Here is a 17,038-nt window from a genome sequence, read left to right as displayed (position 1 = left end):
CCTCCCCCTGTGAGGAACCTCTGGCTGAGGGGGAAGGAAGGACCTCACCCTGCTCATGGCACATCCCACAACACTTCCAGTGTCATTGCACAAGAAACAGCAAGGAACTCAGGGACCGCGATTTGGGTTGAATAACAGAGCCTTTTGTTCCCACCCCAGGAGCAGAGCAGGGCTGCTGCCAGCTCTTGGCACAGTGGCACAGTGTTGCCTTCCTGCTCAGCACCATACCCTTCCCCTCAGCCACAAAAACAAGAGCTGCCGCAGGCTCCAGCACGTCCTCCTATCCCATCCCAAAACACCCTCCCCTTATGCCAGGAACACTCCAAGAGAGCTGATAGTGCTCACAGCCCCTCATGCTCCTGAGCACCCACCACAGCCTCCCAAAGAGGGGTTTGCACTCTTTTTCAGGCTGGCAGCTCTTCCCAGGTACATGCCAGAACTGGGGACCCTGTGACCCAGTGCTGTGCCCACGGTTTGTTTCCATGTTAAGCATCCCAGCTGTGTGAGGTCCCACATCAGTCCTCAAGAGTTCTCTGGTTCAGGAGAAGCCAGACAGACACACACAGTCCATCTGCCCCTCTCACAACTGCCCTAACTGGGGTCTCCCTGGTTGTAAGATAACAGCCAGGACAAAAACATCTTCCAGAATTTTCTCCTTCTGTTTACGCTGCCTGAAACGATGTTTTTCTCACAGAAACATGACATCCCTAGACCTCAGCGATCAAAAAGCAGAGCTCCCCGGGAACAAGAGGAGCAAAACAAGGAGGAAAACTTGAACAGTCTTGAGAGCAGGAGTCCAGAAAGAATACGAGGGCACTGGGCGGGTGGCAGCTTGCTCAGGGATGTGCCCACAGGCGCCTGCATCCGCTGGGCTGTGAACGCCTCCGCCTGGGGCTGGCTCTGCCGGCACGCAGACGGGCAAGGGTGGGAAGCGTGACTGGCACTTTGGAGTAGGATAATTATAATCTGGGCTCTGCAAGTGTGGGTTAGCTTTCACTGAAATAAACTGCTCGAATCTATGATGAATATCAACATTGTAGACACAAGGGGCAAGGCAGTAAATTGTAGTAGGATGAAATACCTACATTTAATTATGTGAAATTATATAGAATTTGAGAGTTTTTCTGATGCATGCTATTTAAAGTTACTCCGAAGTGCACTTCCTTGCCTGAATAAAGCAGTTTTTGTTGAAAGATGTGGGCTTGCTTTGTAGTTTATGATTTATAGTCTTTACCACTTTTTGTCACTTTCTTGTTTCTTGACTGAGATGTTTTTGAACATCTCATTTCAGATAATGAGGTGCAGCTAGAAGGCCGTACTATATATACAGCATCTTAAAAACGTAGGAGCAATGTTTTGCTTTTCTCCAAGATACTCAAGTGCCTCAAATTTCCTGTTCAACAAAGTGTGTATATAACACACTCACACAGAGCCAGCAGTCACTGCTCCACCAGCCTACCATGCATGCACTTCCACACCAGCCCGATGGGGCCAACCCCACTGATGTCCATGGCAAATAATTTTTTATCAAACTAAACAGGAATGTATAAATAGCCCCTGACTGGCCCAACTGAACTCATCCTCCAGCTCCACATCGTTAGCAGCCTCCAAGGATGAGCACCAGTTTGGGATGCTGCCTTAGGAGCTGTGTTTGGCACACTGCCGGCACGGTGGGGCTGGCAAATTACAAAGAGAGGAGTCTCTGTCTCAGGGCTGAAGGACACCTCATCATTTCCACTGTGGGCAGAGGAAACGACCAGCTGGTGAAGCTGAAAGGGTTACCACCCACACAGTTCAATGGCCCTGGAAAGAAAAGAGGGTTTATGTACAAAGAAGAGACTCAGATCTTCTTGCCTGTTGGGCTCAGTGTTCGGGGGGACGTGCAGAGAGTGAAATTTTGCTCAACCTTCTGAAAACATAACATTTAGCTGGTGGTGGTGGCCCAGACCTGAACCACTTACTCACTTGCAAACACACATGGGAACATTTCTGATCCCCTGCTCCTGCCAGCCCAGGGCCCTCAGCAGCCTCCCCAAGCTGGAGAGGTGCATGAGGGGTGACCTGCACAAGCCCTGCCATCATCTCCCCATGGGTCCTGGTAATGGCATGAGAAGCACTGGTGTTTTCCAGGTAGGACTAAAGGATCTTGTATTTCTCAGACACAGTGCCAGGTCACTAAGTTCCCCAACAATGAACGGGGAGTGTTTGCAGCCATAACTCACCTCCCTGCAAGGGAATGCAGTGAAGCTTGCCTAGCAGATTTCTCAGCATAGCATCAGAATTAATGAAAGGATTAAAGAGCTTCATAAATAAGTATAAAAGAACAAAGCCCCTTTAAATGTAACTATTCCCCCTGGTTGAAAAATAAGCAAATAAATCCAAAGAAACCACTAAGAAAATGGCACTGTATTTCATACCTACGTGAAAGATCATGAGGTTTCATCTGTGGACAAATGTTACCAACATAGCAGAAGGAAATGACTGAAACCCATAGACTGTCCTTAAAATAAAATTAATCAAACTCATTGGGAAAAAAATACTTCAAACTTCAGTCTGAGGGAGACAAATTAATTCAAGAGTAGCCTTACTCATTTCAGTGAGTGTTTATAGACAAAGACACACACAAATATCAGCTTCCTTTTGCAGCTATGCTTCACCAAGTTAATTTTTATTGTATCAGTAACATGAACATCCTCCTCTCCAAAAAAAAAACCCATAAAAAAGCAAAACCCCAGCAGGCTGATTGCAAGCAGTTTCTCCACTGCCACAAAACAGCTTTGCAAGGGCAGAGGCAGCATTGTCCTGAGGAGAGTGAGCTGGTACAGCAACAGCAGAAACCAGAAAATTTTGCTCTGGTCTTCACTTAACCCACTGCACTACAGTAGCTGAGGGCTCGATTAGTGAAGCTGACAACAAAACTTTGAGAGATTTTACTGCATGTCACATGAGAGGAATCACAAGTTGTCTGCTAAAAACTGATTAGGTAAAGTGCCATCACCCAAGGGCTCACACTGTGTTTGACAACACTCCTGTCACACTCAAGGTGGGTGTTTTAGCCTCTTGATGATGGTCCATAGCAGTGACTGTAAGTCACCAAAACTGCCTTCACCTGGGGGAGGAGGAACAAGACAAAATGACAAGGGGTGGGACAGAGTGGCAACAGGAATGGAGAAGATGCAGGTATGTGCAGGTCTGGAGAAGATGCACAGTCCATGGTGGCCAGGCTGGCCCCTTCTCCCAAGTGGAGGGGAAGCCCAGAGAAGCTGGGATTGGTCCTTGAGGGCAGGTAGGGCTATGACCCCACTATGAAAGGCGAGTGCCCATCTCACATCTCTTTGCCCTTTCATTCTCAACACCTCCTGCAGCCACAGCTGTGGTACCTGCTCCACCACCTCCCCCTCTGCCTGGGGGAAGCAAAATCTCCCTACCCCCTGGGAACCTGTGGGTTGGTTGTAGCATGGTGCAAGGCCAGGAAAGAAAGGATTGAGGGAAGATAAAGGCCTCAGACCATATCTGCTCTTGAAGGCAGCTCAGCATCTGCTTGCCTTTGCTTCAGCCATCTCTAACTCAAGCCCAACAGATGCTAAATGAGAGCTCAAAAACCTGTGGTTTTATCATGGGACAAAAATCACTTTAAAAGTGTTGTAGGAGAAGTAGCTAGCTTTCTGATAGAATGGTAAGACAAAACAGTTGTGAAGAGACAGGGTGGAGAAGGGGCAGAAAACAAATAAAAAAAGACACTGGAAAGGAGTAGCAGCTCTGGTTACTCTAACCTCGTCCTTATTCCTACTTGTTCTCCACATACTACCATTTGAATGGCAACCTGCTCACACCCTTCTTCCCAAATTGTGTTTTGTGAATAAAACACAAAGATCAGTGGGTTACAACAGGAGATGCCATAAAGCCACTGGAGCAGCACTTGAATAGGGCTGCATTTTGTTCCTCCACTGCCTCACTGCTCTCTCAAGAGGCATCTTTGGGAAATCCCTAATGTCAAGCCAGCAGGCTCGAGTTTTATCATCACAACAGACGTGACCTTCTCATGTTTTATGGGATAAGAAAACCAAACACCCAACCCACACCAATACATGACACACCTCTCAAGTCTTCTGCTTTGACTTGAGGCACTGCCTGGGACCAGACTAGGTGGGAGAGGAAAGCCTACAGTGCCTGGTTACAGCCATGGGTCCTCCTGGAGGCACCAAACTGCTCTGCCCCAGCTGCAGGTCTGTGTGCCAGCTGCTCCCCATGCTGCCATCACCTGCCCTCCCACAGGATGCTCCTCCCACCCCTGGAAGGTCTCAATCCTCACATCACCCATGCAGTCCCACTGCCCTGAGGAAAGGGCTTTGTGTGAGCCCTCCTGTCTTTTCCAGCAGCCAAAGCAGAAGTACAACCACATCCTCCACCAGCCAGACCCTCAGCAAGGGCTGCCTCCAAGTGCTTGGCACAGCCTAAACTGGTGAGGCAACAGAAGGGAAGAAAGGGGGTGTAAAAGTTTTATTACCTGTGAGGCTTGTGACACAGCCCTGAAAAGCCAAGGATCTGTGTTTGAACACAGGGGACTTTCATTGCCCCTGTGAGAAGAGGCAAGAGAGGGGACTGTCCCCTCCTTGCCTCCAGCCCCACACCTCCACCATCTCCCATGTGCTTTGGACTCCACCAAAGGGAAGGATGAGCCAAGTCCAGGTCAGGTGTGAGTGCTCCAAATTTATAGTGGGAGTCAACCACAGGCTTTGTCTGGAGGAGGAACCACTGTGCTTGTCTGCACTGCTTCATCACCCAGGCCAAGGGGAGGCAGTGGCAGAAACACTGGGAAGAAACCTGCAGCCCACTTACCTCAGAACTGCCTGAGACTGCACAAAACTGGAACCAGCAGTGGCTCAGGCAGGGCAGAGTATCCAAGCACTGCAAGAGGGAAACCACAGGTGTCATAAGCTCTGACCGTTTCTGTTTTCAGTGATTACTCAGCTGCAAGCAAACGGAGTTCAAGTAAACAGGAATGATTTAATTATCATATAAAGGTAATTACTAAACATGGGAATCAACAGGGAGTCCTTCTCAAACTCTGGTGGCACATCACTGTCAGTCACAGAATAGTTATCCACAGACCAACTTGAGCAAGAACAGACACCAGAACAATTATTTTGACCTATTTTTTTCCTCCCAGGCAGACAAAATAGGGTTTAAAAATGCAACTGAAGACCACAAAACAATTGCAAAGCAAGTAGCATGAACCTAAAGATGGGGTTGATTCAGTATTGCCCTTGTAATATGAATTAGACTAATGATCAAATCAGTATTGTTAACCAGAAGGCTTAGTACTTTCTAAGAGGGGGATGAGTACTGAGATATTGAGTTAGGCCACTGCTGCTTGTAGCAGTTGTACTGGGGGACAGACCATCTTCTTACACCTTTTTGCACCAGAGCACAGTCTCAGTATCCCCTTAATACTCTGAGTGCTTTGTTCTCCACTCTCCCTTCTGTCAAAAGCATGGAATAGGCAATTTCATCTGAAGTCCACATTTGGCCTGTGATCCCACAACAGCCACAGCCACAGGAGAATCAGGACCTGTTGCCCATACAAGCATCTAACAATGATGCCTGAGGTGACCTAAGGCTTGTAAGACACACCTGAGCAAGCAGGTATGACAGAGGTGAGATTTGAACCCTTCCAGCCTAGCAGCTGAGGACCAGGCAGGATACCTTACAGCATCTCATGTGCAATTATGCATGGGCAACCTGACTGAGGCAGTTAGCTGAACCACTGAAGCCTGCAGAATGATTCAGCATTACCCTAAAGGCACTGATTAGCTAGTTCAAGTGCTCTGTTTGGCCATACGCATCTATATTTTGGCACTTAAATTTAGGCAGCTTAATTCTGAGCTGAATCCCACACACGGCTCCTTAGGAAGTGAGGACTGTAGCTCCCTCATCTCTCAACAACTCACCACTGTTACTGTGTGAGTTGCTTTGCTCAACTTGAACCAGGTCCTGCTCATGCAGTACCTGCAGATACTCCTCAGAAACCTTGTGAGCTGCAACAAACAACTCCAGCCAGGGGACAGTTATAAGGCTGCAGTTTTGCTCTAAATTATTCAACTCAAGGAACTAACTGCCTGTCACCCAGGAGACAATTCTTTCTTTCACATGCACAACATCTCATGTATCCTCCCTTACATACGTACTAGGGATTTGAGCAATTTATTTTGAAATCTCAGGCATACACCAATCTCAGTGCTAGCAGTTTATGCTAGCTCACAGGGACTTAAAAAAAAAAAAAAAAAAAAAAAAAAAAAGAAGCAGCAGACATCAGCTATCCAAGCCCCAGAATACAAAGGGCTCCATTTAGATGTCTGAACACAGACACCCAATGCCATCTGAGATGCCCTACGGCACCCAAGATACACATGGGGTTGGCAGATATCACATAGGACCTATGGAAGCAGCAGTTGGAGACGTGGAGATCATGCAGGTTACCCCAGGGTGTCTCAAACAGTACTCGATGCCAGAGCACAAGCAACTAAGTTCTAAAAAAACTTGTTTATACTGAAGTCAGATGTACATTTTCTATACCTAACAAGCACGTATCTTGCACTGCAGCTAAGCAGCAAAAGAGCTACAAAAGAATTCCATCCTTATTTCAGGTCTACTGAAATCTGGCAGAGCTTACAGACTGTGTTAGCTTATTTTGTTATGAACATATAATGCTCACTGAACCCCATGAGCTGCTGTGATAACAATCTCTGCCAGCTTGTTGAATGGATTCCTTTCAGTTGCTGCCTCTGAAGTTATGTGGCTAGAACAGAGCTGCTGCAATATACCAGTGCACTGGGAACACCAGGTTTTTTTAGCCATGGAAGAAAGAGCAGTCTGAAAAGATTGATGACCTCAGAGTTGATTATCAGACCATAGAAGAGGTCATTGTGTCAAGGCTCCTGGCTGCTGCAGTGAGAACGTACTGCTGGCTAATCCTCTTATGGACACATGCACCTCCATGAGGAAGAATACCTCTAATGATTCAAATCCAATTTTTATTACTTAGTGCACTATTAGGATGAGGTTGTTATGGCACTTCAGTATTAACTGAGGTAAATGACAGGAGAAGAGCACACAAGTCTTTCATCTGCAGTTAATAAATCTGGGATCCCTCAAAAGCTGTCTATGTCTGTCTTGAGTTCCAATCTGCTGGCTCAGGATCCAGCATAAAACTATGTACCACAAGTATTTCCAGCAATTAGTATTAAATGAGCATGACTAGATAGTTTATTAATTTTCTGGACTATCAGCAATTAATTCAGACATGAATTTTTGCTTTAGGAGTTAGAGTGAAACGATCACTGGCCAGGTTAAATCTGAGAATATTCCTCCACACATTTTTTGCATAATTTAATTAATCTAATTAGGAGACCTAAGTAGTTTAAAATCAGAAAATATGAGTTGTCTTTGGATTTTATTACTAAGGAATTTAAGAGGATGTAGTTATTTGTGTGTAACAGGATACACCTTCCTGTTCAATTTAAAACTTCATGTCATTTTTCCATAGCACCCACTTCAAGAAGCTGCCATCCTTAAGCACAGGTTATGTGAGTGGATACTGCCATCTAGGCAGCATTCTGGGAGCAGCACCTGTTTTAGAGCACTGTGTATGCCAGGGCAAAATATTCTACTATCCAAAACGGAGAAAAATGAAGCATTTTTCATCCTATCATAAAATGACACATTATCACTCACCAAAAACACCAAAGCTTCCCCTCGACTAGACACATTAATAGTTCACATTAAGAGCAAATATTTTCTACGTTTATCAAGAAATACATTAGTCTGTATTTTCATACATGCAACTTCAACTCAAGCCCTGCACTAAATCACAAACTGCTTTTATCTGTGAAAAATATAAAGTATATGGTATTAAGGCTATTCATTAACAAAGCACAATTTACTATGGCAGTACTATAACTGTACCTGCTTTAAATGCTTTACCCAAAACAGGGCAGAAACACAGTAACAGTATATTTTAAGAAGACAATTACTAAAATATCTATTGATTGTCTACAGGGATAAATATTTTTTAAAACTATTTTGCTCATAAAATCAAGACAGTTTCCATACAGTGGAAGAAACAACCAAACCAAAACAAACAAAACAAAATACATAAGGCATCTATCTTATTCAAAGCAACAAACAAATTCTATACATGGCATTTACAGGACAGAAGACAGACAGAAGACTCTATTAATGATGTCATTTTGATTAGACATATCAATGAAGAGTTTCACTATAAGCTGTGGGATTCTGTAGGGAATATATGAAACAAAGGGCCTGAAAAGATTCTAATTTAGCACCTTTCATCCATACAAGTCTTTTGAATGTGGCTTTTTAAATTGTGTTCTGCAGGAGAACAAGCATCGCCCCATGTTAAAAACAAGGAACCAAGCTCCAAGGATTGCCAAGGAGCCCAAGAAGAATTATGCTTTGAGACATAGGTGCATGCACTTTGGAACCCACAATCAAGAACATTGCCCCAAAGGCCAGAGTCCCCTTGGATTTCAGCAGAGCTGCTCGATTAACAACCTCCCAAATCATCAGAATGGAGGTGCATGATGGGGGAATATCAGTGTGTTTCAGCAGTCACCTTGAGGACTACCCTGATCAGGTTTCTGTACAAAGGTGTTCTCCTTTCTCCCTGAAAGATTGCCCTGGATAATGCTGGAAATGTGGTTCTTTGGCTACTGACATACATCTTCCCAACTCGTCCCCCTCCTTCTCCCATGCAGGATGAGACTGATTTGTACAGAGAGCAAAGCAACCAAAAGAGACTCGGAGCTGCTGGATTCACACTTAATTTAGGTGGTGGAAAAATGAGCAGAGCTAGTGCCAAAGGAATTCTGCAATGAGCTCTGAAACTACTGTGCTGGAAGTAGATCTGTGGGCCTTTGAGCAACCCTGCAATGTAGGACAAGAGAGAATAATTTTCACATCTTTGCTGTGTCCTCGGCTTGTCATATGGAAAAGAAAGGCATTACTAAAAATTAAGCAAACCTTCACTGAGCTCAGAAGTTCTCACTCTGAAAGGCTAGACTCCTCTTTTCACTTACAGATGCCCTTTATATTAGCACAGGAAAAAGAAACATTCAGGTTTAATTTCACAGTAGAGTCTTTTTTGGGAATTTTGGATTTCTGTGTCCTCACCAACAGAAAACAATACGTGTGCTGACTCTTCTCCCACCACTGGCATGAACATGTTAGGCTACAGGTATCTTCGCTCCAAAAAGTGGCACATTTTGCACACCTGCTTAGCAGCAGGCACATTCCCTATCTAGAAGAAAAACATTTAAACAAAGGTACTACAGCAAAGATGTACCAATAAGCCCCTCACCTAGAGCAACAAAGTGAAAAAGCTCTCCTCTCTTCTCAATAAAAATGGAGTTTTCATGTCCTTTCCAGGGAAAGACATTTAATGACACTGGGTAAAGGAGGTCTCAGTCAGACCAGAAGCACAGGTTGGTCTGGCTAAGGTTTATTTTGTTGACAATACACTAACATTCAAATAACTTTGTTGGGTTTTTGCCAAACATTAACAAAACCAAGAGAGAACATGTGCATAATATATATTTTATTGAATAAAATCCTGCTTTTAATATTTACAGAGTGAAGTTTACAGATGTAACCTAGTGAAGCATGGCAATTAATATGACATCTGGAATATCTTTAAATACACCTGAAAACTACTTATTATAGCAATCACCTGCTGATTTCGTATTTCATAATTAAAGAAGATTTGTACTTTCTGAAGAATAGCCAAGATGAGTGTTAAGAACTGTGGAGTTCAGAGAAAACAGTCTGCTATGTGATTTCCAAACCCCAAAGATCTGCGTAAAGTGTCAAGAGTTTTGAAGGCAGCTTCTGTATTTCCATGTTATTCTTCTCATCTCTGCAGAAGAAGATGACAAAACAAATTACAGATCATAAGAGTGAAAGGAACATCCACAACTTAAACACACAGCACCCTCCAAGGAAACCTTGCTTTTTAAATTTTAATGTCTTCTTAACCCCGATGTATGAAAATTACAGCAAAATGATTATTTAAAACTAAGGTAGGCACACGGAAATTAAAAATGCTGCAGTTAATGCAGCAGTTAATTAGTTAATGCACTAACTAATGCAGTTAGTGTCAACACAGCATTAACTGCCATCATTTATACAAACACTTTATGATGAAGTGTCTTCCATCTCACCCTAGCTTGTTAAGTGTTTGCTATATGTTGTTTTTTTTAAAGCTCCACTATATATACTATCAATTTACTATTACAACAAAGAGGGGTCTTGTAAAAAAAAAAAATATAGTCAATACCCTTCCTATTTACAGGCTTTTTGAAGATACTTTCATTGTTCCCCATCTTGCATAAATTCACATCAGGATTTGAATACAAGCACAGACTTGCCACAGTCATCCTAACAGAGTAATTCGTAGTGCTGGCAGACTGTTATATTTGGACTACTCACTGGTTGTAAGAGAGATATGATCCATTGGCCATTTGCCTGATTTTTGCCATCCAGGAGGCAAACATTTTAAACCAGGGATGCCATGTTCTATTCAAACCTCTGGGGGTTGTTTATTCTAGGGGGTTACAGACAGCACGTTAAAAAAGACAGAGAGTCTAGCCTGCCACATTTGGGATTCTGTGTTGAAAAAAACTTGCTTATTAGTCTCAGGCTAAAAAGATATTATATTTCATAGTCTCTCATTGTATTTAGCTAATAAAGAGAGGAATTGTATTTTTTCCTTTGCCTCAGGTCAACCTGTATGAAGCCCTGGCTAATAATGAAAAGTACAAAGAGCAGGCAAACACCAACTATCTACCAGGTCCCTCCCTTTTTCTCAGCCCAACTGAGTTGAGGAATGGAAAGTATTGCTGGTTTTTGCAAATCTCTCCCTCAACTGGAGCACTGGTTCTGAGCAAGCTGTATCAGATGTTGAAATACAATTTCAAATACATGCTTGGAAAGAACCATAAATTTAAAATCAAACACCCATGATGATCCCCTAACATCATCTAACCTTTAAGCACCAAGATAATAGTTCCATATTGAAATCCAGTGTTACAACTTCATATTTTCTGGGACTAAATTTGTAATAGTAATTGTGTCTACATACACACTCATTCACTCTCATGGAGGTAAATTGTAACCTGGTAGGGATAGCTTTAAAATTCAGAATTTGACAAGAAAACAGAACATGCAAATGTGGTAGAGAAAGCTGCAAAAGGTTATCAGAGAAGCACTTTGCAGTTTTCCATTTCTGTGGAAATTTCATCACCTTCTCTAATGAGCAGCCAGACACCATTCCAGCTATCCAGGTAATGTATATCCATCCTAATCTCACTGCTTCTTTCCTCTGCATCTTTTTTCCAACTACAAAGAATTATCTGGAGCACAGCTGCCTACTGGAAGCTATTTCTTTTACAGCTAGCTTAGGTATAAATTTTAATAACTAAGAAGCTGCTGAAAGATACAGATTCTGTTCTCGCCTGTCTGATCAGTGAGGTATACAATGTACCTTGCCAAATGCTGTTTTTGAGCAGGAAAACCATCTGTACTGTCAAGCTCAAGATAAGTAACTAAGTACATGTGAGATACTGTCAACACAGGTTGAATAAAACCAAATGTACATCAAGATAATGAAGCTAAGTTTAGAAATGATTGACTGCAGCACCCAGCTTAAGACCTTGCTTGCATTAGCCTCAGACACAATGCAGCAAGTTAATTCAGGCACCTGAGAGGAACCTTTCTGTGTTGGAGCTACACACAGGCAAATATATTTCAATAGTTTTGGTTGGTTATTTTTTTTAAAGTTTAGGTTCTTTATTATATAACCCATGCTTGTATTAGTAAGGACTGAAAGATTTCAGCAGACCAATAACAAGGAAAAGCATACTGTAAATGGTAAAAATAATTTTAGAATTAGCACCTCCATGCTTTAATGTTTCCAGGCGTGAAGAGGACTTTCAAACAGTAGTACAAACCATTGTACAACTTGGAGTTATCCAACAGCAACAGGATGGCATGTTATCACTGCAGACTTTGGGAAACGGTAGCCAGCCGTGTCATATCTAACAGAAATTACTTAAGGCATAAGCAAAACAAGACCTTAGCCAGCCTAGTCTTTCCTGCAACTCAAAAGCCAGCCCTCCAACTCTTTCCACCACAGGGAACTTGACTGCTTGCTCCTCTGTCTCTACAGCCGCAGGACAGGAAGAGGCCGACTTTGGTCATATCCACACAGGCTGTAACACCATTTCTGACAAAAGATATTCCTGTCTCCCTGTATGTCAGGTGGTTTGAAACATCTTAACCTCATAAATTCAGACTGCTGGCAAGTAAGGTCACTAATGAATGTTTCACTGAGTACAAAAAGAACCAAATGTGAAGCAACCCTTTCATTTCTCAGAAACACAAGCACATTACCGTATATGCAAACTCTGTGGAAGAGATGACAGGATGGATATCTACTACAACAGCTCTAACACTAACATCTCATCATACCAACCAAAAGACATGGGTGTTATGGGTCTCACCATCAAGATGTTACCTAAGAGAAAGCAGAAAGCAGTTTTCTGTGTCTTTACACTGTTTTCCAGTGCCTAATAAACCTTGTCCTTGGTACATTAAATCCCCATTTTCAGCTGGCCCCCTCTGATATGTGTGCATGGTGTAGCCCACAGGAGAAATGGAAATATGAATGCAGATGACTTTTCCACATTTTAGTCCATATTACCTTCACAGAAAGGTTTAGTGTAGACCTTCAGCATGGATACTGGATTGTATGCAAATTAAATACTATCTCAGCAAACATGTTTTTCTCCTCATACTTCCCTCACTTTATCATCCTGTGGAGGAATGGGGGTTAAACTAAGTCACTGAACCATCAAATGCTCTTGATTTGTTCTCCCCTACTTACACATGGGTAATTATTTGGTTCTTTGCTTTCCTTTGGAAAGGAACAGATGGGAGGCTATCTAGCATGGCCCAGTAACTTGCCTTAAAGAGCTGAGATATCCTATTCTCTTTAGGAGATTTTCACTGACAGCATTATAGATGTGCCAAACAAAAAAACAAACACGCAAACAAAAATAAATAAGGCTTTAGTAAGTTTAGCTCAGGTCAGACAAAAGGTGAGAACAACTGCTGTAAAAAAAGGCAGCATTTATCACATGCTCTACAAAACAGATCACTACATTCTTCAGTTCTAAGCCTAAGGACATGCTCTGGTACATCAATAAGCAGTGATTTTGGAGAAATATTGCAAGTTGAACTACACTAATTTTCAGCGATGCTGCCTCACTGGCAGAGTCCATTTGACATGCAGGCACTCCACTATCAGTTGTTGAGAGAAACAATGATAGCAAAATACAAAAAGCCATCCTCAAAATAAGTATGCATATAAATGAGATGAAGCAACCTGATCTAGAAAGAGGTGTGCCCCCCATGCAAGGGGGTTGGAACTAGATGATCTTCGAAGTCCCTTCCAACCCTAGCTATTCTATGATTCTAAGAACATTAAGGTTTTGACAACATCCTGTCCTTGGCCTTAAATTTAATTTGCAGTTTAACAAAGAGATAAAAGGGACACAAGAGGGCACCCCTGATATAAAACCCTCTGTGGTGTCAACAGCTGAAGCCCCAAGACCTGGCAAGACTCAATCTCAAACATATGCTCCTTGTTGATTCAGATAATTAAAGGAAGTAGATATTACGATGCATTGACACATTTCCTAACTATTGAACTTTGGTCATTAAATATCAGATGTTCCCTCACAGCAATGCCTGATGAGTTCTAAAGTCCAGGTTGGCCATGGTCTATTGCTACTTAGTGTTATATTGCAACTAAATCAAAGACAGAAGATGTTGCAGACTGTGATTATTAGACATGTAATAGAAATATGTATTACTTCATAGTCATGGTGACTGAAGGGTTCTGCAAACAGAAGCCTTCAAGTATGGCCAAATTTACATAAAAGATTATAGAGAAAAAATATTTTTAGAATAAATATTTAATATTAACCTTATAATTTCATTAGAAGATACTACAGATACTTCATGTATTTTTAATGCTGTGTATGTGTGCAATGCAGGGCCTGTATCTGCTGTAAATTAGGCCCTGTCAGTACCCCACAGGATTAAAGGCCATCCTGAAGACTGAAAATTTATAAAATTTAACAATACGGTTTGCCTATGAAATAATTGTAAGTGTTCTGATACAGGTGAAAATTTATTCTGTGCGTTACTATTTATTCCACCTTTAGCTTTACATTCTTTTCACTTCTCAGGATATACAACATTTCATTTTCAGATTGAGTAAGCAAGGTAATTAAACACTGACTTTAATAGCACTACTTAGTAATGTTCCAATGCCTTTAATACAGAAGGCTCAAAGCCTTAATAAGAGGTAATTCATGTTACAAATAACTAATTTAAAAAAAGAGTAATATTTTTTTGCAATCACATAGTCACAATCCGTAGAGGAGAAACTGTCAGGACAAGACATAATTTCTCACCTGTACTACTTACTGCTCAGTAGTTAATCATTTTTCGAAGAGCATCATAGCATTTCCATTTGTCTGGGATGTAGAAAGGCTCAAAGATGTGAGGGAAAGGTGTGTCATAGCCACATACTCTTGAAATAGGAGCTTCTAAATTCAAAAAGCATTCCTCCTATTAACAGAAATAGAGAATAAATGTTAGTGAGGCCATTATTAGCAGGAATCTTGCATCACAAATTGAGGTCGAATGAACTTTGCCAGACTGACAGTCCTGGAAACTCAGACCTTCTATTTATATCACAGCATAAGCAGTCCAGATGAGAACAGTGCTTCCTTTTGCTCAAAGGTCCATATTAAAATAACAACTTGTATTAATGTTATTTTCATTTTCTACATGTGTGCTGCATTAAATCATAGGCAGGTTATATTTAGTACATCTACTATACATCCAGACAAGTGCTGCCAAGAAACAAATACTTTAGGAACAAGAGAGTAAGAGTTTCTTTCTTGTCCCACTTTCAAACATATAGAAAAATTAGATAATCTAAAAGTCTGTATTATTTATGGGATACATGAACATCATATTCAGACTTCTTTGAACCCCTATATTACTAAGACTCCGTCTGAGAAGCATTATGCAGTTATGGAAATTATGAATTTGAACTCAATTTGGTTTACATATCTCCAACCACTAAATCAAACCCATGCTCGACACAAAACCCTACGACTCGTGTTCTGTTTGGAGATCAGTTTTGGCAGTGACTGTGGGAGTTTCATTACTCAACAAAGTAGGGTATAAAATATTATAAATACATCATATTAATCTGAAAGGAACCTGTGGAAATATGTGTAAAGTTACCAGCTTTAATAACCCAATAAATAGTAGGGTTTCAATATTCCTTATCTCAAGTAACAGAGTGGACCATGAAAATCTACAAGTAGTAGATGCAGAAATAACTTTGCCAGATCAAACTGATGTTGCTGCTAATCACCAGTTCCATTTATCCCCATGTCTTCAGCAGATGTATTTGCTTTCCAGAGGTGACAGATGAAGAGACAAATCATGTTTCCTCCTGGCCTCTCCTTTGTGGACTGCAGAGAATGAGGCATCCTGGCCAACTTCCCCTGTACTTGGCTCAGCAAAATGGGAGGCTAAGGATTACCTACCAGTCCTTTTCCAACCGGTCCACAAGGAAAACAGTCAAAGTGAGCTACATTATTCTGCAGCAAAGTGCCAAGTATTTCCTCAGACTGATGAACTGCTTTGAATGCACGCTGCCTTGCAGTCCACAGCAGTCTAATTCAAACTGTTCCTTCTATACATCATGCTATCTGGCAGCACAAAAGTATTCATAACACACAGATTATTATATAAACTTTTGTTCCAGCTACCACTTCAGTGCATTTTTAAGTGGCGTATTTCTGGAAGATGGATGGAAGTCCAAGAGGCTGTGTGATTGCACGCAGTGTCATTCACCGAGAAAATCTCGGAGTCTGAACTGGCCTAAAGTAAAATATATGCAAACAATATAAAGATATATTTTTTTAAGCTCAGTTTTCAGGTATTCTCTTGCTTTGTTTTGTTGTAAAGTGAAAGATTCATATTAGTATGAAATGCTGGGATGCATTAAATTACCTCTATATGAGGCAGATCATAAAGCCCTACCCGGATTTGCTGGCAAGGACATTTTTGATATTAATCTGTCTTTGGTTCCCATGCTGTGACTGCCCAATAAAACAAAGGAAAAGCTTTCAGCCTACTCCAAACCTGGCCTGCCTAGACCACCTGAGAGACTGCATTATCTCAAACCATACAAGCACTTCCAGACCCACAGCCTTCCAGTCCTGCATTCCTGTTTCAGAGTACCTGTCACAGGATGAGCACCTAGGAGACCTTTGGTTTAAGTTATACCTAGCTCTGCAATAACAATCCCAAACAAAGATTTAATAGGAAGTTCTTTAGAGTCACTGAGAATATTCATTGCAATACTTTCAAGAGAAATATTAGCCACAACTGGCAGGTGAGGTGCCATGCTCCCCTGAGTGAGCCCTCAGCCTTGGCTGTAAATATAAATCTCAGCTGGTAAATCCAATCCATATAGAATAGTGGCAACTATGCATATTTGCTAATACTGTTTCTATTAGATTTAATTCAGGATAAAAATTAAGTAACAAGGCTTTCCAAAGCTCCACTTAGTATTTTTTTTTCCTCACAGAGAACCCTAAACAGTTGTTACATGAACCCCTTCTGTGGTTTTCAGAGCTCAGCAATTGCTTTCAGTTTGAGCATACACCTATAGTTCTGAAATTGGTACAGCTTCCAGATTCAGGTGGATTCCCTTGCCTCATTGAGCAATTCAGAGAGACCCTTTTGGGTCAGGTGATGAAATTCAGTAGAGTAAATCCACACATTTTACATGTAAGTAGTAATAGAAAACAAGATTAAGGGAATATCTTAAGTAAAATGATCTAGAAGGAAACTGTGTCTCTATGTT

At 41.7% G+C, this 17,038-nt stretch overlaps 1 protein-coding gene across 2 annotated transcripts in view; it reads right to left on the bottom strand.

Moving 5' to 3' along the window:
• Positions 1–9,599: 9,599 nt before the first annotated feature.
• BCKDHB (branched chain keto acid dehydrogenase E1 subunit beta) overlaps positions 9,600–17,038 on the bottom strand; it is a 109,194-nt gene continuing 101,755 nt past the window's right edge. The window contains exons 10-11 of one of the 2 annotated variants that reach the window (XM_030448470.1): positions 14,559–14,715; positions 9,600–9,934 (exon numbers count right to left, since the gene is read on the bottom strand). In XM_030448470.1, coding sequence (XP_030304330.1) covers positions 14,575–14,715 — 141 coding nt within the window. In that variant the 3' untranslated portion in view covers positions 9,600–9,934; positions 14,559–14,574. The remainder of the gene's footprint in view (positions 9,935–14,558; positions 14,716–17,038) is intronic. The other variant, XM_030448471.1, reaches the window with a different exon arrangement.

The sequence above is a fragment of the Calypte anna genome, chromosome 3 (genome assembly GCF_003957555.1).
Source record: "Calypte anna isolate BGI_N300 chromosome 3, bCalAnn1_v1.p, whole genome shotgun sequence".
Classification (NCBI taxonomy): domain Eukaryota; kingdom Metazoa; phylum Chordata; class Aves; order Apodiformes; family Trochilidae; genus Calypte; species Calypte anna.
Note: the sequence above shows the minus strand (reverse complement) of the source record. Positions and strands in the feature narration are given on the sequence as shown.